This window comes from Physella acuta, unplaced genomic scaffold (assembly GCF_028476545.2).
Source record: "Physella acuta isolate Inbredline_101_S28 unplaced genomic scaffold, ASM2847654v3 ptg000017l, whole genome shotgun sequence".
Classification (NCBI taxonomy): domain Eukaryota; kingdom Metazoa; phylum Mollusca; class Gastropoda; family Physidae; genus Physella; species Physella acuta.
Window position 1 is genome coordinate 3,331,865 of NW_026731537.1, and position 27,737 is coordinate 3,359,601.

The 27,737-nt window shown below is 38.8% G+C and overlaps 1 protein-coding gene across 1 annotated transcript; it reads right to left on the bottom strand.

Moving 5' to 3' along the window:
- Positions 1–1,888: 1,888 nt before the first annotated feature.
- Positions 1,889–27,161, bottom strand: LOC131938856 (protocadherin-11 X-linked-like). The gene is made up of 12 exons (XM_059297083.1): positions 27,051–27,161; positions 17,350–17,567; positions 9,284–10,204; positions 8,730–8,891; positions 8,022–8,243; positions 7,348–7,563; positions 6,833–7,025; positions 5,570–6,616; positions 5,012–5,205; positions 4,428–4,580; positions 3,610–3,724; positions 1,889–3,422 (listed from the first exon to the last, which is right to left on the bottom strand). Exons 3-12 carry the CDS (start codon positions 9,998–10,000, stop codon positions 2,317–2,319), a joined length of 4,125 nt encoding a protein of 1,374 aa, XP_059153066.1. The 5' UTR covers positions 10,001–10,204; positions 17,350–17,567; positions 27,051–27,161; the 3' UTR covers positions 1,889–2,316.
- Positions 27,162–27,737: the final 576 nt, after the last annotated feature.

Consider the following 27,737-nt stretch of genomic DNA (forward strand, 5'->3'; position numbering starts at 1 on the left):
AACTTCAGTAGCAATGTTTAAATCAGGAAGCAGAACACATGTGTAGCATAAAAATCTTATTTTAGTTTTGTGTACAAGGATAAAGCTAGATCCACAGCACTGGGAAAGTAGGAGATCCAGATGTTATATGTAACTGTGACATGACATCTCACAGGTAACGTGACATGTCACAGGTAACATGACATGTCAAATGGAGCATGACCAGAGGCGTAGCGATGGGGGGGGGGGAGCTTATGTCCCTGGGCGCCGACCTTAGGGGGCGCCAAAATGGGTTGTAAAAACAAATTAAAATGTCAATGGCTGCAAATCGAAAATTTGTTCCAGAGGGGGGTGCGCCCAATTGAAAGTTTGTCCCAGGCGCCGGGAAGGGTCACTACGCCTGTGAGCTTGACATGTTACACATGACATTTGATACGTAGCATGGCATGCCACATATTACATGACATGCTGAGAAAGAGTACAGGCGTAAGTCCACAGCCATCAACAACACACAACCAATATGAACAAATTATTACAAAACATCAACACACAACCAATATGAACAAATTATTACAAAACATCAACACACAACCAATATGAACAAATTATTACAAAACATCAACACACAACCAATATGAACAAATTGTTACAAAATGTCAACACACAACCAATATGAACATATTATTGTGACAAAACGTCAACACACAACCAATATGAACATATTATTGTTACAAAACGTATGGCGAGCATAATTTACATGGGTGTAGATACCAAGGCCACTGACCCTGACTAGCAGTCTGACCTAAATGCATATCATTCAAACTGGAATAAGGCAGGTTGATAAACAAGTAGGAAAGTTAATTGTTTATTTTTTTTAAAACAATTTTTTAAGTTGACAAGATTGAAATTGGGAAACTAAAGATGGGTTTAAAAATCTGGCCATTTTTTAAAAATCTTTGTGGCAACTTGACTAGAGTCAGTCACATTATATAGAAGGTGGGAGTTTCTGTTTTGTAACTATATATTTCCTTATACATAGATATAGATCTCGATATATATATCTATAAGAAAAATTCAATTGATAGTGCAAACTTAGTTGCTGTAATGTGTACTATGTCACTGACTAGGTTGCAGAAAGGTGTGGGAGTGGGGGAGGGGTGTGAAAATTAAATAAAATGTGTTTCATACCTCCTATTGATAAACAGACCTTAATGTACATATGACAGGCTACCGAACCATGACAAGGGAATTCTAATCTGGCTTAAGTAGTTGCCCTTTTCTTTGGTCCCAATAAAACATGATGATAGGCTCAAATTAAAAGTAAAAAAAGTTATAGTCTATGTTAGTATGTGTCAAAATATTGTGATAAATCCCTCATCACCTTTAACAATGTATACTATAATAGGCTTGTTGTCAACTGTAAATAGAAAGCAATGTGGGGATATTTACAGAAATAAAAATCACATTCGCTAATGGTTACACGGTATACTTGTCAAACAATTTCACACATTTTATACAATGTTATGCAAAATTATCTTGAATAAATTGACACAGTTTGATGCTCAAGAACAATTTAATTAAATTATTTAATTAGCTTAGCCTGGTGTCTTGTCGTTTAGCAATTATAAAATCTTTACTTCTGTATAAATTATAAGTTACCTTTTTACAATTGGAGATTCTATTTACATTCCTCTTGATATGGGTTTGTATTTTTCTCTAGGGTGTTGTCCATAAATGGCATCCCTATCCACCCAAGTCAAGGTGGTTGAATATGTGGGGGAGGGGGGGGACAGCATTTTGTTTTATGCAGTGGAATGGGGGAGGGTAAAAAAAAAATATAATAGCATATATTTTACATTTACAATTTTTTTTTTTTCAAAAGTTATGTTAACATAGAACTGTGATTGTCTCAAGGGAGGGAAGAATGTAAAAATCTTTCAAAATAAATTTTTTCTAGGGTGGGGGTGTTGTCTGGCTAGCTGTGACTGAACTTATGAGAGTGGAGGAAGAAGAGGATAAAAATCAATGAAAATCATCAGATGTCACTTATAGAACAAACCTTAGGTTCAATGAATTTGATCAATAATTTATTTATTATACACAATAGGAATAAAGTTTTGTCATCTCCCTTACTGAACTGTATACTCCATTAAAATAATATTGTATATCTTTAAAATAATGGCTACTAGTTTAAAAACTCTTTAAAAAATCCATTCAACTCCATAGTTCACCAAGAGCTAAGACTGCCAATCAACGATTTAACGGAATAGTTTAAAACATAAGTCGTATAAAATCTTTGAAACAATTTCTACAGTATGGCTGCAGGCTGTACAAATATTATGCACTAGACTCGTATCGTGCGCGGTTAAATAAGGCCTCTCTCTCTCTGCTCCTCTCTGGTGTGAAGCCGGTGTAGCCCGGCTTGAGAGCTAAGTCCTCCTCCTCCTCATTGGCTTCTGGGTAGGGAGGTAAGAGGAAGTCTTCCTCCATACTGACTGGCCTCGAGTCGTCAATCTCACTGATGACATTGTCATACCTGCGGGTGACCCGGGGGTCAGGGCGGGAGTCGTCAGTCTCACTGACAGCATGGTCATACCTGCGTGTGACATGCGCGTCAGGGACAGCGAAGCTTGAAAGGTTGTTAGGGTAGTTGTTGTTGTTGTTGAAAGTACTGTTGTAATGTAATCCATTGGCACTAGGGGTGTTGTTTGTGTAATGGTTAGACGACCCACTCCTGTATTCCGCTGGTAATCCACCGTGTGGGTGCGTGGAGTTACTGGTCAATGGACCGATGCTGTTGCTGGTCAATGGACCGATGCTGTTGCTGGTCAATGGACCGATGCTGTTGCTGGTCAATGGACCGATGCTGTTCCTGTTTGAGCTCCCGTACGCGTGATGGGAGAAATCAATGCCGAGGTTGAATGGGAGCCTGGGCACGCGGTTAGACCTGGACAGGGAGTTGGAGTTGGAGCCCGCATCACTCTGGTCCGTCTCACTCTCATACTGGTGGCATGTCAGAGGGGGCGACATCAACGACAGGAGGGGTATCCGACGAGGCTGTCTGGATGATCCTCCCTCCCCTCCGCTGTTGTATCCGCTGGAGCCAACATTGGGGCTGTGGATTGCGGCTGTGTACTGCGGCTGCAGCTGACCCCTGGTGAGAGATTCACTCCTGACCGGTGTGTTGGAGAGTGTGTTGGAGAGTGTGTTAGAGAGTGTGCTGCTGTTGCTGGCGTCTGCTGAGAAATCCTCCCTGGCCAGAGCTGGCTCAGCCCGGGGCCGCTTGCTGTGGGTCAGTGTGTCGCTGTCCGAGTCAAATTTAAAAGAGCTCGGCGATTCTCCTCGGAAAGTGGTGAACATTTTTTCACTTTTTCGTGGTAAGGGAGACAACTGGTGGGAGATGCCACTTTTCATTGACACAGGGGTGGCAGCTTGTGTTCGGGCTGAAACAAAAATTAAATTATTAATTAGCATTTTAGAACATTTTGATAATTTCTCTAATATTACAGTTACACTAAGAAATGAACGCCTCAATGTTTAATAGTATTTGTATACCTAAAATATATAGACTGGCCATGCTAAAAAATGGTTACGACAAAATGAATCAGTTTACTTCCGGTGTAAATTTACCTTTCTCTTTGTTCAGCTCCAAGTCACTTCCTCCTCTACCACTGTCACTTGTGCTTTCATCACAGGAGAGCTCCTCAAAGGTATCATTTCTTTTCACAATAGATGAGTTGTCAGACTGGGGAAAATAATATAGATGAATTGTCAGACTGGGAAATAGAAAATAGATGTCAGACTGGGGAATAGAATATAGATGTCAGACTGAGAAACAGAAAATAGATGTCAGATTAAGGAATAGAAAAATAGATGAGTTGTCAGACTGGGGAATAGAATATACATGTCAGATTGGGGAATAGAAAAATAGATGAATTGTCAGACTGGGGAATAGAAAATAGATGAGTTGTCAGACTGGGGAATAGAAAATAGATGAGTTGTCAGACTGGGGAATAGAATATACATGTCAGACTGGGAAATAGAAAATAGATGTCAGATTGGGGAATAGAAAATAGATGAATTGTTAGAATGGGGAATATAAAATAGACGTCAGACTGGGGAATAGAAAAATAGATGAATTGTCAGACTGGAAAATAGAAAATAGGTGTTTTCAGACTGGGAAATAGAGAGAGGACAGCGTCACACTCCATTATATCAACTTCACCACACAATTTATTTTAGTAAAAAAAAAGATTGAATTTTATAAAAATATCAAGTAAAAGTTAAAACACTATATTTCAATCAATCATTGTAACAAGGTTTATTTGAAACATTAGCTATCACAGCAGTTTAAAAGCATCAAAACAAAACCATCAACAGAAAACCACTCAGTGTCTAGTGCTGTCTAGCATACTGCCAGTCGAGCCACTTCTCACAGCTAGACTCACCTGTCTCTTTAGAGAACTGGATTTGAACCCGGGTGATAAAATATTTTCCTGTGACCTGAATGTTGAAAACTGTCCGTCATCTGTCTGGTCCAGGTCTGGGTTTAAAGTGTCATTGAACCCGTGCTGGTTGCCATTGCGAGATATCTGGACAACCTGAAATATGACCCAAACAAATTTTTTTACTGGACTTCATGTTTGTCTAAATCAGGTGGTGATATATTTGAACAAATAACTTGTAGCAGGGGTGAGACTCATTTTTTATGTGAATTCTGAAATTCAATCCCCCAATTTTAACAATTCCAATACTAAATTTATAAAATTTTTAAAACCCTGGAATTTAATATTGATTGAGGAAATTTACAAAAAATTTCCAAAACTTGTTTACATTTACTTTAATCAGCCAAAATATCAATATGACACAATGCTCTAAGTACTTAGTATCAGCCATCATGATATAAGATCAAAAACTACAATATGACTCAGTGCTTTACTCAGACTTCTGTATCAGCCAACACAACATCAACATGACATAAGATCAAGAACAAACAAATATGACCACTGAGCTCTAAGAGCTATCTCCTCACCTCTGGGGGTCCAGCAGGGGCTGGAGGGGGGATCATGACGACGTAGGGGTTTGTTGTTTTCATCCCCTCGGACAAGCCCGTGTTGCAGGACGCTTGGTCGTAGTCACTTTTTGTGATGAAGGACGAGGACGACTCTCTGACGCCTGGTGCCACGTAGTAGCCTCCCCTCAGTTTGGTGGTGGATGATGAGGAGGCTGAGGATGGAGGGGGTGGGGGGGGGGGGAGGTTACAACAACTTGAGGATTTATAAAATAATGGTTTCAAAATTTACATCAATTTCAGTAGGACTTTAATTTTTAAAGTGCTAAATACAAGCAAAAACATAACAGTTCAGAGGAATTTTTACAAGAAAATTATTTAAAAACGACAAAGAACTGCTAAGCTAAAGAAATAATCTGAGAATCAAAGAAATACTCGCTTTAAAATAAGAAAAACAAAACTAAGTCAAACGAAAAAATAATTATATCACTGAACAACATTTAGAAAGAAATACAGAACTGAGTAAAAGAACACAGAAAAAAACAAAGCCACATTAAAAAGTGTGAAGTAGAATATTACCAGAGTTTGGCATGCCTGTGTTCTTTCTGCCTTTCTTCCTGCGGATGATGTATATGAGCAGCACAATGACAACCACCACCACAAGCGCAGCAACAACAGCCACAACAATAACCCCCATGGCAGGTTCAGGTGACCCTGCCGTAGCCAGCACCGTGGAGTTGTCGAAGAAAACGTCGATGTAGAACGGCAGCTGCATGGACATTTCCTTCATCAGCGCCTGGTCTGTAGCGATTAGTGTCAGGACATGCATGCCAACATCTTTTGACGCCAGAGCAGCTGTCAGTGTCAGCACGCCAGTGATGGGGTCAAGATAGAACACACTGGTTGTGTTGACGTCCATGGAATATGTGATCTGACCGTTGACCCCAGCATCGTTGTCTCTAGCTAAAAATGTCACAATTGGATGTCTTGGTTTATACGTGTGGGGTATGGATATAGAATCATTTCCTTTGGTAGGGTAAACAAAAAATGGAGTGTTGTCATTGATGTCAATGATGTTGACAACAATAGTGGCTGTCCCTGTTAGGGGTGGGACTCCTCTGTCAGTTGCCAGGACAAGAAATTCATACCTCTCCTTCCTCTCTCGGTCTAGAACTACATTTGTTTTTACCACCCCACCACTAGGTTCTACCATAAAACTGGTTTCTTTCTGATGAGAGCCGGCAGGAAGGTGATAGAAAACTTCTCCATTTTTCTTACTGTCCTTGTCATGTGCCGAGACGATGCCAACGTAATGTCCAGCAGGCTGACCCTCCAAGACTTCCATGACAAAAACAGCCTGAGCGAACTCCGGCACCTCGTCATTGACATCCTGTAGGGTCAGCTCCACCGTGGCCGAAGCCGTGAGAGCTGGGACCCCCCTGTCTATGGCTCTGATGGTGATGATGATCCTCTCAGCTTCCTCCCTGTTCAGCGACTTCTTGGCGGTCATCAGTCCAGTACTGTCTATGTCAAAGTGCTGGGCATTGACGCCAACGACATGGAAGTCCACTTGACCATTAGGGCCAATGTCCTTATCTGTTACAATCACCTGGGCAATTGAAGCACCTGGCAAAAATAAAAAGTTTTTATTATGATAATTAATTTTATGGGATACATTTTAAATTTTAATATACAAAACATGTTGTAAAGTTATGGATATATTCCTTTAATTACTGCATAAATTAAGACCTCACATGTGTTAATCAGTAAAAATTGTGATCTACTAATATCATTGTTTTTTAACTTAGCACAGTGTTGGTAGTTATCAAACTTGTGACCTACCAATAGGGTTGTTTTCTACAACAGTGGCCATGTATGTCCTTTTGGAGAACTCTGGGGTTTGATCGTTTTCATCCAAGACTTTGACAGTAAAAGAGTTTCTGGCAGTGAGGGAGGGGATGCCCTTGTCTGCACACGTGACCTCCACATTGTAGGTGTCCACCACCTCACGGTCAAGCAACGACTTCAACACGACCTACAAACAGCAACAACATTTTATTTGGTGGACAACTTTTTTTATGTGGATATTTTTGGAGTGCTTTTTTTTAAACTAATGGGAAGTAACTCAAGAAATTAATAAAAATTATAATAAAAAAGGGATACTCTCCCTTTGTACAGTAATTTTTTAATGTACAGAGGTATTTAATTTTACATATACTAGTTCATGCAGTCATTATGTCTATGAAAATTGCAGTTTTAATTTCGTTTTAAATATTAGGCATACTGAGGCTCTTTTTTTTTAAATTTCCATTTTAATATTTAGTTCTAGCTCTCTGGAACCAAAGTCCCAGACCTACCTTAAATTTTCCCAGTAGAGTCAGTGGTTCCAGCTCAAATTCTGGGATATTCAAATGGCAGTCAGTCTTCCCGTTGTCCCCACTGTCAGGATCCCTGACGCTGACGTGGGCTATGACTTTACCCAGCTCGGCGTACTCAGACACCTCGGTACTGATCCCACCCAGGGGGTCGATGATGACCTCAGGCATGCTGTTGACAGTGTCCTCCACTAGAACCTAGGGACAGACAACAGGACACATCAACAATGGTCATAACATTGCAACACTAAAGACTACTACGTTTATTTTAATGTAGACATACAAATAACTGCTCCTTAACCTTGAAAGATATATAATTCATAAAATATTGGTGTAATTTTGTATGTGGGTTTTATTTTATTTTAAATTATCTTATTGCAGATATTGTAATACTTGTATAATATAATTTTTAAAAACTGTTTTACCAAACATTAAACTAAAGCAGGCAGCTTATTAAATACTTAAAGACATTTTTTAAAGTAATTTAAAAAGAATAACAAGTCGAAGTAGGCCGGCATATAATAAACGAAAAAAATAAAATCTTCCTGTTTTCAAGTATTTGTGTTTATTAAACATTATGGTGAACCATTATTTGTATTATGTCCGCCACAGACTTTCAAAATAAAAAATAAAAAAATTAAATCGTAGTTATTTACTCGAACTGTAGTTGAGGTCACCCGAGGTGGGTGACCTTGATCCCTGGCCTGTACGACCAGTTCGATCTCCTCCCCTGTCCTCGCCTCGACAGATTTCATGAGAGTTATCTCCCCTGACCTGGAGTCTATCTTGAAATAGTCCAGGTTGTCTGCCGGTTGGAAGTTGGAGAAGTAGTAGGTCACCTGGCCGTTAGGTCCTGAGTCGGCATCGGTTGCCTTCACCTGAGGGGGGCAGAGGTGGGGTTCATTCACAGGTAATACAGATTAGTTACTACAGGTAATATATAGTAATTTTCTTAGGTAGTAAAGAGTACTCATGGAAAATACAGCGTAGTTCTCAAAGGTAATACAGAATAATTAGCATAAGTAGAGATTAATTATCATAATTATCAAAGGTAATTATCAGAGCTAAAATGGGGATTTAACACAGGTAACAATAACTAACACATCGAATGCATTGCTGGCTAATGATGAGGAAAGAAAAATTATGTAACATATTTCGGTTAATGAGAAAGTGGTGTCAGCAGTCAGAGAACTTGATTTCTGGCACTAAACACTAGATGCCTGGCTAGAGTCCATGGCTTGTCTCTGTCTACATAACTCTGGTGCCTGTCTCAACTTGCACAACTTCAACGATTTGTAAGCACAGAAAACAGTAATATAGTCAATAAGTTGCATACATTTAATTTCTCCAAAATGTTTGATTACCTTTTGAACCAGCTGCCCAGGTATTTTGTCCTCAGGTATTTTGACAGTGTACATGTCAGTCTCAAACACAGGTGTGTTGTCATTAATGTCTGACACCTGCACGTTGACAGTCAGAGTGCCAGTGAGAGAAGGAATGCCCCCATCCTTGGCACCCACCAGCAGCTAATGAAAGGAACACAAATGGTACAATCTTGCTTTTACTGAAGGAGATTCTAACGCTAAAGTTTCTAAAGTTTCTAACATTAGTGGTACAATCTTGATTTTGTTAAAGGAGTGTCTAACGCTAAAGTTTCTAAAGTTTATAACATTAGTGGTACAATCTTGATTTTGTTGAAGGAGTTTCTTAAGTTTATAACATTAGGCTGTCATGAAAAACATGGTGTTGTGGATGTGTTAACATTTGGGGTAGATGTGTAGTTCGAAAAGTATTTCATCCACGCTATGTCTAATTGGGCCTGTGTCTTGGTTATTATTTTAACTTAACTAACATTGTTTTGATAACAAATTAAATGTTATAGTTGCTGATGATAATTTGATACCACCAACCACCTTACCTCGTAGGTCGGGGGGCTGTCTTTCTCCAGGGCTGTCAACAACATGAGGTAGACGTTGGTCTTGTTGAAGCCAGAGTCCACAGACTCGACCCCAAACAAGGAGGTCCCCGTCAGCATCAGGTACTCGCTGACCCCATTACCCGGACCCCGGTCCCGGTCAAACGCCGTGGGCAGCTGGAACGACCACCCGACGCCAGCATCCTCGGGGATGCTGACCTCCAGCAGCGACTGCGTGAACTCTGGGGGGTTGTCGTTCACGTCCAGGACAACGACCGTGACCTTGACCAGCTGGAAGAAGTCGCTGAGGGTCGAGTGGACGGCGACCTCAAAGCTGAGCTGGCACTCGTCTCTGAAGCTGCACACACTCTCGCGGTCAATGACCCGCTGGATGGTCACCTCCCCCGCCTCACGGCTCACGGCGAAAAAATTACTTTGGGGATTTCCCGATGTTAAGATGCTGTACTGCAGCTTAGCCGCGTTACGGCTCCCGAAATTGGCTTCCACCTTTTGGATTAAAGATGGCTCCGTGTCTAGCCTAGCGACGACGGCCCCCGGCTGTAGCCCCTCCTTGATGGAGACACTCTTCTGGATGGTGAAGGCCCGGGAGGCGGGGGGGAGCTGGAGCAGGAGGATGAGAGAGATGACGATCCCGGCGACTCTCTTTGAGGGCAGACGGCCACAGAGCAGGCTGTGTCTTGTATAAGATGGGCAGGACATTTTCTTTAGAGGGCTAGAGGCGCGGCCTTGACATTGGGGTGTGACGAAAGATTTTGGCTAAGCTGCAAACTATCAAGTTTAGCTTACACGACATTGATTATTGATTTTTTGCAAGAACTATTTTCATTCTTCTTTCTTTGAACCGTTTTCAAATGGATTCTTAAAATCTGAAATAAATCCCCTTCATTGCTCTCTGGGCCGACACTGCAATAGAAAAAGATGGTTTTAACACCCTACAACATAAAATCAGGATTTTAACAAAAAATGTTGGATGTTTGAAACCAGTTTTCGCCTGACATGGTATACCAAATTTTTTCTCCGCTTGTCGTGTATTATGTCACTTACGACATGTTTACAAAAGCATACAATGTGTTAGATGTGGTATACGACAATAGTAGTACAGAAAATTAGAAACCTGATACAATACATTCTATGACTTAACTCACAATTAAATTACCGCCAATGAAAAAAAAAATTCCAATACTGTTAATGATCATTATCAGTTCACTACATGTTAATTACACGCATTATCGACGCCTTTTTGTTAGAGATAGGGAAACGATTCACGCAATATTTTATTTTTATTTTATTTTTATTTTATTAATTGGTGTCGCCGGTGACTATAACTAATTCAATAGCTGAGCTTCACCCTAATTAAAACTTCACCCTAATTAAAACTTCCCCCTAATTTAAACTTCCCCCTAGTTTAAACTTCACTCTAATTAAAACTTCACCCTAATTAAAACTTTATCCTAATTAAAACTTCACCCTAATTAAAACTTAACCCTAATTAAAACTTAACCCTAATTAAAACTTAACCCTAATTAAAACTTAACCCTAATTAAAACTTACCCTAATTAAAACTTCCCCCTAGAATAAACCTCCCTGCCGCCCCAGCCCGTAACCTACGACTTACACATAGCCCAAACACGACGGCTTAATGAATAACATCTGTTTTAAAGTAAAAACTCTACTTTCTTATGTCATGTAACTTGATTTCAATATGCGATTTAATTTATAAGTCTAAGACAAATTATCCACATATTAAGGCTACATGTAATTTACATTATAATCTAAGACTACACGGCACAATTTTACACAAAGAGCTAAAACTAGACCAACAGCAACTGTAGTTTTATTAACGGACTTTCCATTTTTGTAGGGGAAAAAAACCCGGATGCATCTATTTCCATCAGTTATAATTAATACACAAGGATATAGATCTACGGTATTAATATACATTTGGGATAATCCTGTTTTAAATCACAAGTTTGGGATAATTCTGTATCATACATACATATCTAAGGCCAAACAAAGTGAGAACTTGGCAACGATTCCAAAAAGTAGCAACACAATCTACAAACAGACTTCAACAACAACAAAACTAGCAACAACAGTGCCGGGCAACTAGACAACATAGCAACAACAGTGCCGGGCAACTAGACAACATAGCAACAACAGTGCCGGGCAACGATACAACCTAGCAACAAGAAAACCTATCAATGATACAACCTATCAACAATACAACTTGTCGATGATACAACCTATCAACAATACAACTCGTCGATGATACAACCTATCAACCAGACAACCTATCAACGCTACAACCTAGCAACAAGAAAACCTGGGACAATCTACCACTGGGTATGCAGCCAACCAATAAACTTTCAACTGTTTATTTACCTAGATAAGAAACAAGTGTGCAGAAACTGGAGTGGGACACGACCATATGCCGCGACAAAAATTATGTAACAAACGTATGTCGGCTGCTAGGTTAACATCAAACGGAAAGTGTTTATTTTTAGCCATCACGTGACAGACAGCAGCGCCAGACGGAAATGTGACGTCAACTTTAACGGCCGCAGCGGCGGTGTTGGCGGGAATCTGGGTGAATTATTTATCAAGGTCATTAATGGCGACTGTGGTGGCAGAAGACAGATGTCGCCTGCTGACCAGACGATCGCTGGAATCAACGAGTCTCGCGCTTTAGCTCAGAGTCACGTGATTCGGCGATTCCCGTCCTTTGTAAACGACAACAAAGGGGGATTACTGCGATAGAAGTTTTCTTGGTGAATCCGAAAGTAGCGCTTCTAAAACCAAATTGGAGATTTTGATGTTTGTTGATGCCCTTTATAAGAATTCATTGCTTTATCAGCTATCTAGCATACGTCAACCCAAAACCTAACATGGTCTTAACAATAACCCTAACCATATATTTAAACCCTAACCCTAAAGAACAATTATCGACGAAACCGGCTATGCCAATATTGGGGTACTACTAATCGAAACGAGACGGTCTTAAAATTTGGAGTCCAAAATTAAACAATTGTAGCCATGTTTATCAGATAATCCCACTTAATCCTTGACATTCCCTTATCGCTTTTCTTATGTTTTGTGTTTGTAGTAGCTGTTTGGGAAAAAGTAATTTATTAAACACATAGTTTTGAAATGTGATCGTTGATGTCGTTTCCTCCATTACGTGTTGTGCGAAGTAGAATGGATACCCTAAGCCAATACAAGCTGGTAGTTCAATAACAATGGACAACCCCCTACATGTTAACCCTAAACTGACAACCCATGTACATGTAAACCCCCAATGGCAAAACAGTACATGTGAACCCCAAATTGACAACCCCTTTATATATTAACCCTAAATGACAATCCCTTACATGTAAACCAAATGACAACCCCACTAAATGCTAACCCCTAAAGACAAGCCCTCTACTAATTAACCCCAAATGAAACCCCCTACACGTGAACCCCAAATGACAACACCTAGACCACATATTAACCCCATATCACCGCACACATCTCACACACATGTATGAATGATGTTGGTGTGAATTAACCACGAGAGTACAGCTATCGTGAGTTGTCGGGCGTGTTTATGACTAGTGCCAGTGTGAGTATGTAAAACCGTATGTAGGAAGTATGATACTGTGATTGGTGAGTACGTCAAAACGTCAAAACGCAGGTAGGAAATATGCAACGACAGAAGTCAGGTACATTTGATTAGCACAAAGGATACTTAAATATTTCGTTCTCCACCATACCAAGTAATGGAAACGAGGGTAATGCTAACCTAGCCAGTGGTAGAGGGTTTCTTGTGTGGACACACTGAGCTTGAGGTAGAGGAAATAAGAGGATCTTTGGAGTGCAGTAGGTAATAAAATACTTAAAAAAAACTTTTTAAAAAACCACGTTTTTCTTGTGGACTAAAAAGTAGAAAATAACTATTTACATACATTTGATGACAAAAAACGTGGGTTCACCATCAAATTTCCCGACCCATCTGCCCGACCCACGTTTTTTGTCATCAAATGTATGTAAATAGTTATTTTCTACTTTTTAGTCCACAAGAAAAACGTGGTTTTTTAAAAAGTTTTTTTTAAGTATTTTATTTTCTCCTTTTTAGTCCGTTGCTACACATGAAAAACGTGGTTTTTAAAAAAGTTTTTTATATAGTTTATTTTCTACTTTATCTAATGACTTGATTAAGTATGACTTGACTAAGTGTATATAAATACACGGACTAAAAAAATCTTGAGCGACCAGGATTCGAACCTGGGTTGTCGCGGCCACAACGCGAAGTACTAACCACTATACGATCACGGCCAGCGCGCTCACATCGATTGGGGCCGAAGTAACTGTGTCTATAAGCCTCCAGTCTTGTCGGTATCTTTAGAAATCATGTCCTCAATTTTATGGTCCTTTGGGCGTAATTAAATTAAGCTAATTACGGTCTCTAATTGCTAGTTTTTATGATTGCATCTGAAATTGTTAGGCGAAAGTAACCTGCATGCCAAATTTCAGATCTATAGAGCAATCAGAAGTGGGCTAATTTTCGATGTCAATTTTAACAACAAACACATCCACGCGAAGCTGAGTTAATAATAAAATACTTAAAAAAAACTTTTTAAAAAACCACGTTTTTCTTGTGGACTAAAAAGTAGAAAATAACTATTTACATACATTTGATGACAAAAAACGTGGGTACGTTCACCATCAAATTTCCCGACCCATCTGCCCGACCCACGTTTTTTGTCATCAAATGTATGTAAATAGTTATTTTCTACTTTTTAGTCCACAAGAAAAACGTGGTTTTTTAAAAAGTTTTTTTTAAGTATTTTATTTTCTCCTTTTTAGTCCGTTGCTACACATGAAAAACGTGGTTTTTAAAAAGTTTTTTAAATAGTTTATTTTCTACTTTATCTAATCACTTGATTAAGTATGACTTGACTAAGTGTTTTTAAATACACGGACTAAAAAAATCTTGAGCGACCGATACGCTTTAAACAGAGAAAGGGTGTAATTTACGTTGCTGGCGTGGAGATCTACTCAGGAATCACGTGATCAAATCTCCCATAAACAAACAAATAAACGCGAAGCTGAGTTAAGGAAAAACGTGTTTATGTGTATTTTAGCATGCCCAGCGTACCAACCGTGTCACCGTTAACAATGTGTTACCGTGTCCGTTCTCCTTTTTAGTCCGTTGCTACACATGAAAAACGTGGTTTTTAAAAAAGTGTTTATAAATACACGGACTAAAAATCTTGAGCGACCAGGATTCGAACCTGGGTTGTCGCGGCCACAACGCGAAGTACTAACCACTATACGATCACGGCCAGCGCGCTCACATCGATTGGGGCCGAAGTAACTGTGTCAATAGGCTTCAAGTCTTGTCGGTATCTTTAGAAATCATGTCCTCAATTTTATGGTCCTTGGGGCGTAATTAAATTAAGCTAATTACGGTCACTAATTGCTAGTTTTTATGATTGCATCTGAAATTGTTAGGCGAAAGTAGCATGCATGCCAAATTTCAGGTCTGTAGAGCAATCAGAAGTGGGCTAATTTTCGATGTCAATTTTAACAACAAACATCCAAACAAACAAACGCGAAGCTGAGTTAAGAAAAACGTTTTAAAAACGTGTTAAAAATAGCTCACATAGGGACCTTGACCCATGACCGGAAGTTGATCTACAACACCATCTAGTTCAGCACTTTACAAAAGGTGAGGGTCGCCATAATTTAATTTGTTCAAAACTCTCTGACAATTTAATCGAATCACTACATACACAAGGACGCTAAATTATTCGATCGAATAAAACGGGGTCGGAAGCCCACAGTTCCACAACCCCCAGCTCCCCCCTCACGATAGCATGCCTAAACCCTTGCCTAAGCCCATGCCTAAGCCTATACCTTAGCCCCGAGGCACAGCAATACATCACGTGATGAGCTCAGAGAATCCCCCAAAATACGTGATGTTCTTTTAATAAAATATAGCATAGCTCCTGGTCAACTAAACAAAACAAAACATCAGCTGAGTGAGGCTATAAATAGCTACTCATTCTTCCATTGTATGTCCTATTTAGAAGTTATCCACCCTTGTTGTTTAAATAGACTATATATTATGGTGCATTTGATCGTTTAATATCCTGATGTAAAATTTACTTTGAATCATAGCAAATCATTGCGAAAACGTTTCGAGAACACGCGTCATTAAGACTTTGGCATACAAATAAATAATAACTTTGTATCCTAACATATGTGTTTCTTGATATGATATCCCTGCATGTCCTTGTCATCATTATTGTATTAGAAGAATATATAAACCTAACAATTCATCCTAGCACCACCCAAACCCCCTCCCCCAAACAAAATCACAAAAACATCAACCTTTAAAAATCCATCAATAAGAACAATATTTTCCCCTATAAAAACTTTAAAGCTACAGTAACACAGCTCGAGCCAACAGAGTGAAGCCAGAGAGACGTTTAAAAAATCTTCGGACTCGATCTTTCGGTGATTGAATAAATCAGCTGATAGAATCGTTGGCCAGACGGGATTCGGTCAATCCTGGAGCACTTATTTTAAGGTCAAGGTCACTGTGACCTGTCCACGGGACCTGATGGTACCAGGAGTAATGGAACTTTCGATTCGGGGATGGGGTTTGGGTGGGGGGGGGGGGGTGTGGACGAGAAGGTGTGAAGCAACAGAATAGTGATTCGATTTTGTGGTGTACATTTTTTGTGATACAGTATCAAATAACGTAAGCACATAATAAAGTGTCTGTATCAAATATGTCACATACAGAAGTTCTGGACTTCAGTAAACAAAAGTTACTCATTTAAAAAAAGTTTTAAAATTTCTGAATAGAATAATGGACTAGACCAATCAACCTAAACACACATATAGTTTGTATGTAGATGGTACGTAATGTTGACCTGTACGTGACTCTTCAATCAACGTTCAGACAAATTGTCTTCATCGTGTTCGTGGTAAACAACGATGACTCCTGCTGGGGTTGTTACTGAACCAATAATCGCGGGAAATGGGGGCTTTTAGACAGACATTTGGGAGACAGACATTTGCTCTAGACGGGCATTTACAACAGACAGACTAATAACAGCGCGTCAAGTCTAAGAAAGGAGATGTTCTACCGCAGGGTTTATTTTCTACTGGTTGATGTTTGGGCTACCGAAAATAGTCTTGATGACGTCAACAGTCACGTTACTGTTGGGGGCGGGGGGGTATTAATGAGGGAGGGTGAGGGGTATTGTCTTTTGAGTAATCAGACACAGTAGGTTGCAGTTCATGGGTGCTCGAAATGGTTCATATTAAATGTCGCTCTCTGCAAATGTTTGGTGAATGTGAAAGGAGGGGGGGGGGGGGGGGTGGCTCGAAATCTAAACACGGACTACCAGTCATTTAGATAATCCGCAACTTAGATAATCCTAGCGCTGACCACGTCACTTGAATAATCCTAATGCTGACCCCACCCCTTTAATGTTTATAGTATCCAGTAGTTATTCCATTATTTTTACTCGAATACTGTACACACACGGGCGTAGTGAGGGGAGGGCGGGTGTGGCGGCCGCACGGTGCCGACCCTAAGGGGTGCCAAAAACAGGGGGGAGGGAATAAAACGCCCACTCTGAGCTGCCTTACTTTTTAATACAGAGACCAAGTTGAGTAACTTTGACACTCGGCTTTACGGACTTATTTTAAATGTTTTCTTCATCAATTGTGTAGAACAAAAATAAAAACTTAACGTCCCCTCCCCCCAACAGACCTTTACAATCTTGCGATTTTTTTGCTAACGGAAATAACTATACATAGATTAAATAAATGGGGTGGGGCGTAAAAGTGATAGTTGGTCCCCGGGCGCCGGAACTTGTCGCTATGTGTTTACACAACATCACATGGTAAGAGAGAAAAAAAAATGTTAATTCTCCCTATCTACAAGGGATTAAATACTACTGTACACAAGATTCTATCCCCCATGTTTATAAACCTTATCGAACTTAGTACTAAAAAAAACATTTTTATAATCATTAATTATTAGTTACCTTGCAAGTGCCAATGTTTACAAATTTGTTATCATTTCCGGTAGATAATTTTAACCTTCTATTTTTAACTGTGTGACGTAATCCAAAAATGTATCCACAGTCGATTTTGTTTTCACTTCAGCACTTAATTCGGATGGCCATTGGTCAGTTATCGTGTGGTAGTTTGATCTACTGTTTGTCGTGCTTGATATTTTTGCCTACTCTTGTGCGCCTTCAATCTGTGTAAGAAAAAGTACAGAATTTATGTTTGTTGATTTCAAAGTTAATTGGACCAAGAAAAGTCAACAGTAACCTGTTTAAAATGACAAGAACTGTACAGTTAGAAGCTTAAACAATTGTCAGTGTGCTAGTTAGCTCAATTCTTTGTTAGTTTTCTATATTAAAATAAGCTAATGAGAATTGTAAAATTAAAACTATAACACAAAAGTATGTCCACACATGCACACTAAGTAGAGAAATGAACAAAAACATGTTGCAACAGCTGAGTAAACACAAACGTTGCGTTATAACTATAAAAGTAAAGTTCACAACACAAAGTTCTTAAATCACTACCACAACCTGAAGAACAATCCTTTAGAATAGTAAACACAGCCAAACTAAAACTCCATTGTTCTAAAGTCATACAGTCACCGTCTCTGTCAATACCTTCACTCATTAGTTAAATCAACACCTGTAATTAAATTAATTACTCAGCGTTTAATGCCCGAAACTTTGACCGTTAAATCACCACCCCCAGCAGACGATGAATATGCGCCAACACGGTGCGATCTAGTAACACATCACCAACTTTAACCTAAGGTGACCGCTGGCCCGACTTTGATCCGGTGAAAACATTGTTTTATCTGTGTCGTGTGTCACACACAGGTAGATAAGGTACACACTAGTGTACACACTACCAGGTCACGACGGTTTCACCTGCCTATCCCCCCTGCTGTCATTTATAGCTCTGTACTGCCGAGCAGATTATAAACCGTTTATAACTTGTTGGCTCGGCGTTTATATGCAAATCTTTATTGATGTCTTCAAGGGGAAAGTTCATACACTTACAGGTATTGTTGATATACAGACAGGTATTGTTGATATACAGACAAGTAGGGTTGATGAATGTACAGGTACTGTTGACTTACATCAAGGTGTGGTTGACATACATGTATCCGGGTTGATAATCACATAGAGGTTGATAAACATTTGGGAAGGAGTGTTATACATACAGGTGAGGCTGAACTACATATAGGTGAGATTGATACATATCCTGGTAAGGTATATAACCATACACGTAGGGCTGATATACATACAGGTGCTGTTGACATACATTCATACAGGTACAGGTAGAATTAAAAACCGTGCACGTAAAGTTTATACACAAGGCAGGTAACTAAATCAATCGTCAGGTGTTAAAAAAAGGCTAGGTAAGTTTAAAAAAAAATTCTTTTCGAGCTAAGTTTTATGACTAAAAAATCAATCTGTACAGTCGAACTTTTCGCACGCAGTTAAAGGGGCATATGTGCATGTAGTGTGGGAGTGGTGGGGGGGGGGATCAATTGACTGATCAATAGAAGAACAGTTGTGATGAACTTGGGCTGTATTTAAAGGTAGGTAAAGTTCAGATATAATTAGCGTTAGACAACTTAAACACAGACAGCTGAGATAGGCTAACAGGATCGCCCTCTCTGCTGTGGTAAGCCATTACTAGAGTGACAGCTGAAATTGGCTGTAAATTATCACTTACCGAGGATGGTGCTGAGTTTAGCTGACACGGACGTTACAGCGGCAATAGCAGAATAAAGGGGAACAACTCGGATTTAATGCGGGCGTTGTAATCGCTACACATACTCGCCACGTCTTTGACGAAAATAAATTTTAAAAATTTGGAGTTTTTCAGTCATGGGTGGTGGCCTTCAGACATTATTTTTTTAAACAACTTAAGAAATCGCTACTTTTATGAGATTTCAGTTAGAACGTTAGGATTAGTTAATGTTTTACTTAATCTTAGGGATTTGAATCAGTTCCGTGACTTTTGACGCGACTTTTCTTCAAACCTAGGCTTTACTGAAACAGTTCGCATTGTTAATGTTATTATGTTATCGAGGAGTAAAGGGCCCTTGTTCACTGTGGTGAAGCACTCATACCCCTTTGGTGAAGCACTATCCCCGTTTCTGTAGGTTTATTTTTTACCAGATCTGCAAACTCCAAGAAACCAATTCCACAGACTTGAACCAGAGCCTAACTTAGTGTAAGTGTAATTAAACATATTTTCCTTCAAAATGTAAGCTTACATTTTACCGTTGCCGACGCTCGTTTGTTTAACACTCCCATACAAATTAAATGAGAACCCAAAAAAAAGCATTAATTTTTGTCAAAACAAACTTCCTCTACATCTGTATACAACTAATTTCGTTTCCCGTAGCCGGTTACCAGTTTTTAAATTTTAACGACAAAACGGTTTTTTAAAGTCGTGGAGATTTTTTAAGGAAAGCTATTAATTAGACGCAGGTGTTTTAAAAAAATATGTTGGTAAATTATTTTCCTTATAACTACAGTAATGTGAACACAGTTTTAATTACTTCTCAACAGGCGTGTTCATGTTACACTAACATTATAACCTCTTCAAATCAACGCCGTCAGCGTTCCGTTATGTTATCGTTAGTAAAGCTCGTATCGTGTAACAATGCTTTAATGTGAACAGGTGGTTAATGTCTTCACGGCTGCAACTCAGGAAAATTTACAAGACAGGATCTCTCTTCACCCCCCCCCCCCCCTCCCCGTCTTCCGCCCGTATCATATTGCCTGGTGCAGCGATAATTACGTCACGTAGCGCGTGATCAAAATTAATTAACCTCGAGTTGTTTTAAATGCCTGGACATGTTGAGGGAATGTTGTAAGAGGTCGAGCCTTGTTGTGTTTGTCTACACTCCTTAGAGGGGATGTTTCGGGGGAGGGGGGTGTCATTTAGTGCTGGCCGGGAGGGGGTGTCATTTACTGTTGGTAGGGGGCGTCGGTGAAAACTAGTGGGGTGTCTGTAGAACTAGTGGTGGTGGGGTGGGGGTATTTATGTAGAACAAGTGATGGTGGTAGGGGGTGTCCATCTGTAGAACTATGATCGTGGGGTGGGGATGTCCGTAGTTTGAGAACTAGTGGTGGTGAGGTGGGGGTGTAGGTTTGCTACTTGACTGTTATGTGGAGGGGGTGGGTCGTCCTATTTGAAATGTGATAGTGTGTCGTTGTGTGCTTTGAGATCTTCTACCGGAGGGGGGGGGGGGGGGGGTCCGCTCTGCAATGAAACATTAAGGTATGTGGATACATTCTGGAGTCCAATTACACTAAACGTGTTCCGTTCTAGAAGTACCGGTTATAATGTCTGTGTGTGTGGGGGGGGGGGGGGGGGAAATCAATGGGGCGGGGGGGGGGGGGGGGGGGGGAACACTCGCAACATTGGTGCTTCTATTTTAGGCTTATGATTTTCATACAGTGAACAAACACTGATAAACATTTTTTTTTAAATGTCTATACAAAATACTTTTTCACAGTTGATACTGTATTTTTCGCACCGTGTTTTTTTTTTAATTTAGTAATATTTTTTTTATTAAATTTATTTACGAAATTTTTTAACAAAAAAGAAAACGACCATTAACATTATGTATTATTCAATTATTCCTTTAAAAAATTCCACAATATTGACTACATAGCTAGAGGATTAATGATTGAACCGATAGTGAGGGATGATCAAGCTTATCAGGTTTAATCCTTTAACCCCCCGGGCGATGATTTAAATTCGCGGAGAAATCACCATGGTGAATCTATTTGTAAAGTTTTCTTAAGACTCTATTTGTAAAGTTTTCTTAAGACTTACTTTCTTGGCCATAGTTTTGTGAGGCTGGTTTCATTTCATTAGAATATGTTTGTTTGTTTGTTTGTTTGTTTGTTTGTTTGTTTGTTTGTTTGTTTGTTTGTTTGTTTGTTTGTTTGTTTGTTTGTTTGTTTGTTTGTTTGTTTGTTTGTTTGTCGGTGATTTTGTCCCCACCATCCCGGTATCTTGATCTAGAAGTCTGAAGTGTTTGAGACAGTGTGGGGTTAGCTAATTTAAGGATTTATCACGTGACTAAGTTAATTAAAATCTGAGGAGAAAGGGGAAGGTGAGGGGTGGGGTGAATATGGTAAGAGGTGAGGATGGTGGGAGGGGGTTGCGAGATTGGTGAGGGGAGGGGGAGAAAGCGGTATGAAGTGAGGATTTCGGGAGGGGAGAGGAAGGTGAGGATGATGTGAGGGGGGGGGGGGGGGGCCTGAGTAATACTCAGGTGGGATGATTTAAGTTCGTTGAATAAAAATTATAATGAGGTAGATAATGAGATAAGAAGTTGCGAAATTTAAAAATGAGGTAAGTGTTGAGATTAAAAGAAGAGATAATACAGAGAGATTACTAAATTCATCTGGTTATGTATTGGATTGCTCACAGATTCTGTACGGGCGGACAACACTGGCTAATTAACTGCTAATTAGTTCACATAGAGCAGACGCTTAGGGCAGTAATAGCCACACCGATGTGGGGGGGGGGGGGGGGCGGTGGGGCTACATCGACATGGTCAGCTTATGTGAATCACTGATTGTAATTATCACGTGGACATTGATTATGTGTGTCCATCTTTGGACGGCAAGCTCCCATTAAATATTGACCATAGACAACATCACCAACACGTGACCAGACCACAGCATCAAGACTTTGCCAACAACCGGGCTATTGTATGTTTTAATAGACTGCTCTAGCACTACCAAAATACTTTTTGTAGAACAATTGGACTTTGTTTTGTTCTTGGCTAACCCAAATATTTCATGTCAACGCTGCATTCTCGGGTTTAACTTGCATATAATTAGCATGACTGCCTGTTCAAAATTTCAAATCCTTGCCAAAATATTTCTAAGAGTTGGCCAAACTTGGCCAAATAAGAACTAATTGTGTTAGAGGGCTGTTAAGTTATGTTGGGCGAGAAAAAACAAGTTAAATTATTTCAAATATCGCTGTACTGGTCGAGAATTGTAAAATCTTTTGAGGCTGTGAATATAGGCGGTTTTTTTTATTATCGGATAATGCATACATTTTAAAGCATTTAAGTTACTGTAGCTGCATGGCCAGTATTCTTGAATCTCATATTTTATAAGTAACATATCAGCTACCAAGTTGTTTTGTTCACTTGAATTTGAACACAATAATAATTTCAGAATCTAAGTAACGCAAATTTATGCACACATGGTTTATTCAGTTTTCAATCAACTATTTTGTATGGTTTTTGCCGTACGCATATACATCAATTGGTCTTGTCCTATAACAGTGTGTATTGTGACCTTTGGGACCAAAGACGGCCTTTATATCAAGTCTGCCTTTATCTCGTCGGTTTTTATTTTGTTACAATTGGTTGTGACGGGTATCATATATTTAACGATTATTTCAAGTTAGTGTTAAAAACCCAATCATTAACGATAACTGAGTAAGCTTGAAAATTAATTTAAATACAATCGGTGTTTGTTTTTAAAAAAAAAAACATCCATTATACTATTTTTACATGTTTGTAATTAAGAGCACTATATAGAATGCATACATTTGTTATCTTCAATTTGTATTTTTAAATACTTTTTAAATCTACATTATTAACAAATTATATGTAAACGAAAATATTTTTTTTACTTTTTTTCGGCGATATAATCCCGCTATAATCATAATTAGCAAATTGCGATGGGAAAAAGCAACTAGGCCTAATTAACGAGCTGTTTAATAATAAACACGTGACCATCGATGTAATCCGAACCCACCTTAAAAAATCTTTTTGCTAAAAATAGGCTTGGAGTTATATTACAAAATTAAACTATTATTTTTTTAACGTGAATTAGCGTTAGGTGACAACATCCCCATTTCACCACATTACATACCACAGCCACTTTTGGGCTTGTCAATCTAATAATACACCACATCAAATCCGGCTCTATTTCAACTCTCTACTGGTGGTAGCTATTTCAACTCTCTACTGGTGGTAGCTATTTAAACTCTCCACTGGTGGTAGCTATTTCAACTCTCTACTGGTGGTAGCTATTTCAACTCTCTACTGGTGGTAGCTATTTCAAATCTCTACTGGTGGTAGCTATTTCAACTCTCTACTGGTGGTAGCTATTTCAACTCTCTACTGGTGGTAGCTATTTCAACTCTCTACTGGTGGTAGCTATTTCAACTCTCTACTGGTGGTAGCTATTTCAACTCTCTACTGGTGGTAGCTATTTCAACCCTCTACTAGTGGTAGCTATTTCAACTCTCTACTGGTGGTAGCTATTTCAACTCTCTACTGGTGGTAGCTATTTCAAATCTCTACTGGTGGTAGCTATTTCAACTCTCTACTAGTGGTAGCTATTTCAAATCTCTACTGGTGGTAGCTATTTCAAATCTCTACTGGTGGTAGCTATTTCAAATCTCTACTGGTGGTAGCTATTTCATCTCTCTACTGGTGGTAGCTATTTCAACTCTCTACTGGTGGTAGCTATTTCAACTCTCTACTGGTGGTAGCTATTTCAACTCTCTACTGGTGGTAGCTATTTCAAACGGCATTTTAAAAAACCGAAGGAGGCAACTTAATTAGCATATTTTTTAATCTCATTTATTCACATCAAATTTAATTAAATAGCTATAAAATGCCGAGTTTAAAATTTAAAACAACCTTTGGGCTTATACATTGTTAAGATAAAATACATTAACAATCTAACATTGTTATTTATTCAGAGATATTGAAACAGTCGTTTGAAGGCATCTTGTATTACCCCCTTACACATTTTATAGTGTATTGTATTACACCATTGGCAACTTGATTTAGTATTGCGTTACACCCTTACAAACATTAGAATACGCTGATCACAGGCCATACAATCCTTATAGCGGCGTCCCTTCTCGAACTTAACTAGATCTACTGACTTTAATATACCCAGCTCATTGCTATAAAAAGTAAGACAGATCTAAATCTAGAGTCTAGATCACAACTTGATCTATTTTTTCATTATCTCTCGGTGTCGTTAGCGATGGGAATTCCACGCAGGTAATCTATCGTTTTAGCGTAATCAATTCGGCTGCAGTAGTAATGTGCGGGAGAGGTAACTGATGAATATATTTGTTTAAATAAGTATAGTTAAGTCAAATTTTACAATATATAACAGATAATTGATTTAAAATAACAATCAGTGAACAAAACAATTTAAAATATCATGAAACTAACTTTAAACAAGGTGTTTGAGATAACAATTAGCAGATAAAAACAGCGGCCATCTTTCCAAATAAAATTTAGAGTAGTTTCCCTTGATACACATGTCTATTCGTATGTATATTGTGTTGATTTTGTAGTTTAATATACATAGCTGTCTTGTTTAATAAAAGAAGGACAGAGGGCCGTCTTAGTTTTAATTTCAATTGAAATTAAGGCTATGCATGTATGTACATCCAAGATCTCAAAGACTTTTGGGAGGTCCAACATTTATTAAACCCTTTTGTACTGATTATCTTGTCAATTATTAGGACTAGGTCGTCCATATTCCTCATAAATGACGTTGGACTCAAAATATGGGACGGGGTGAAATATTTTTTTTTTAAATGATGAAGAATATATTCGTTTTCGTTAGAAATTGTGATTAAGGGTTGGGGTATAGTACAACTGCATTATGATATTAAATCATCATCTTGCTTTTAGTGACGATAGGGGGAAAGGGAATTCATCGGGAAAAGTATGACGTCATTTATGAGTGATCCATTAAGCCTAGTTGTTTATTTTGTCTGTAGACATTAGTCTTAGGCCTACACCTTTTCTGAATTAAGATTATTGTGTTTATAAAAATAGGTTCAATTTTAATTAGTTACATTTGAATACCACATGTTATTTTTCTTTCTTTGCCTTCTGCTTTCATTAGTTTTTTATTTGTTCAGTAGTCGATGTTTACCCCTCCCCACCATACATTATTAAAAAAAAAAAAAAAAAAAAAAAAAAAAACACCCACTGTATGGTGATATCTCCCTCTAGAAAAAAACTATATCAACCTATAGTTCGTAGGAAAATAAGAATCTATCACTTATTCGTCTGTTAAAAAAAAAAGAAATACGTCATTTTTTCTCAACCCCGCCGATTCATCCCCCACTAAGCACAACATCAAATAGTTCGCGGCGCGCGTGACGTCATTTGTCATTAGGCTAATGTTAAAGAAAGAGATACCGCGTAATTAAAAAAAAATCAAAACACGCACTATGTTGTTGAGACTTTAGCGACGTTTAGCCTGACGAATAGATCTAAATGACTTTAGTTCGGTGAATTATATTGGTGTTTAATTTATTACAGTGGCATGCTGTTCTCCCTCTACTATACAAATTCACGTGCTTTTAATTTCTGCAACATGCTGCCCTGAGACGTTCGGCTATAAAAATGCCCGTGACACAACGGCTTCCGTAAATGCATTTAGGCTCCCAGTCCCACCTATAAATTTCGTCTGCCGATTAAGCTCCACGCGAAACTTGTGATTAATATGTGGACATAAGCGGCGCTAGTGGGGGTGTCAACAGGGGCCAAGCTCAAGTCTTAAAGAAGCGTGAAACGTTATGTATTTCGTTTAATATAAAAATGCTGAAAAAATTATTTTTCGTTAGAATTATGGCTTGACTTTTTAACAGGCAGGGCAAAAAGGTAATTTTCGACATTACGACTATTTCGTGACGGCGAAAATGGGGGGGGGGGGGGGGGGGGGGGGGTTAAGGTGAAGAGGTCAAAAAACGTGACGTCATTTATGATTAAATCACTAATTAAAGAAAAAAAAAACATGAAAATATGAAATAAAAAAGCAAACAAACGATAACAATTAACTCAAACTAATAAACTAATAGTTAATTAAACATTAGATTAATTTAGATCTAGTATTAGTAGCTCTACAAAAATCGGAACTTCATTAATTCCTTAATTTTGCATCTCATAATAATAATTCTAGAACTGATGATGTTTATTGTCAGTCAATTAAGTTATTTAAAGAACAGAAATTAAAAAAAAAAGCATACTCTGTATTTAAAAACAAGACAATCGCATTCACTAGCAAACAGCAATACATTTTCATACAAATAGAAATTAAGGGGAAATGACTCAAAATAATACATTCTTAAGATGGCCGCTGTTTTTGATAGCAAATTTAGTATCTGGAACATCGTTGTTAAACGTTAATTTCATGATATTTTTATTGATTTAACCTTAAATTATGGTTTAATATTCAATTATCTTTAGTATTTTAATACAATATGCAAAAATATATTCATATTTAAGCCATATTCATTAGTTACCTTATCCCTACATTACTAGCACCGGCCGAATTGATTACGCTAAAACGATAGATTACCTTCCACGCATAATTAAAGGCTAATGAGAGGTAAATGGGTCTCCAATTAAAAAGATCAAACTTATGTCAGTAATTAATATAGACGTCTATGTAATAGTATGTATCTCAACTGTTTAAAGCAGAATAACACCATTAGGTTAAATTAATCTTAATGTTAAGACAATACAACCGTTGAGTCAGCCTAGTCAACCAGATTTGGTAATCCTAGATTTAACAGCTCTAGTCTATAGTTTAAAATTACTTCGAGTCTTTCTCAAATCGAAGTTCGTGTTTTCTATACCGTTAACGCTTAATCAGTCAAATCCTCTTACCTTGTGTGTAATTAATTAAATCCCTTAATGATCCAGCTGTTTTCACTGTAAGACCTGCGCTACCTGTAGACAAGCCTGTGAATGAAGAGCTAGCTGTGTTGACATCACACGGCAGATTAGCCCGCCCCGTACACCTATGACACAACACGGGCCCCACCAAACCCGGACCTACATCTGCTTGTCTGGAGTTTTGACAAGCCTACCGCGTCTCAATGATACAATTCTATAACCTCTTCACCGAGCTAGGCGAGACAAGTGTCAGACAGATATGGGGGGGGGGGGGGGGGGATCTCGTCGAAGTCTCGCATGGCTGAAAAGCGTACCATCAATGCATGAAATCTATCGTCTTTTAGCGAATTCACGTCGCAAGTATACACACACGAGCGGGGGTTGTGGTACTGAAGTTCAGTCAAACGTGGACACACAAAAAATGTTGACTGAAAGAGGAGACACTATTTGGACAGACACGAGACACAGGGATGGGCTGTGTTGTTTTTGTGAGGCGACACGAGCTAGGCTTTCAGTGCCGTTGACGGGTTTAAACTAACACAGTCCTAATCGTATTATGTCGGGGTTGTAAAAAAGTTGGACCGGAGACAGCCACTGTACGAATAGCCGGTACCATTGTACCTAAGTCATATTTTATGTCTTAACGTACAAAATGTATCGATTTGTAAAACCCATATT

What these genes read in the sequence shown, in the direction of transcription:
- LOC131938856 (XM_059297083.1), bottom strand. Translation starts at nt 10,000, where the DNA reads ATGTCCTGCCCATCTTATACAAGACACAGCCTGCTCTGTGGCCGTCTG. An exon ending in TGACCTCAACTACAGTTCGA is followed by an intron (nt 7,564 to 8,021) that starts GTAAATAACTAC and finishes GTCTGTCCCTAG; the next exon opens with GTTCTAGTGGAGGACACTGT. An exon ending in CTCTACTGGGAAAATTTAAG is followed by an intron (nt 7,026 to 7,347) that starts GTAGGTCTGGGA and finishes TGCTGTTTGTAG; the next exon opens with GTCGTGTTGAAGTCGTTGCT.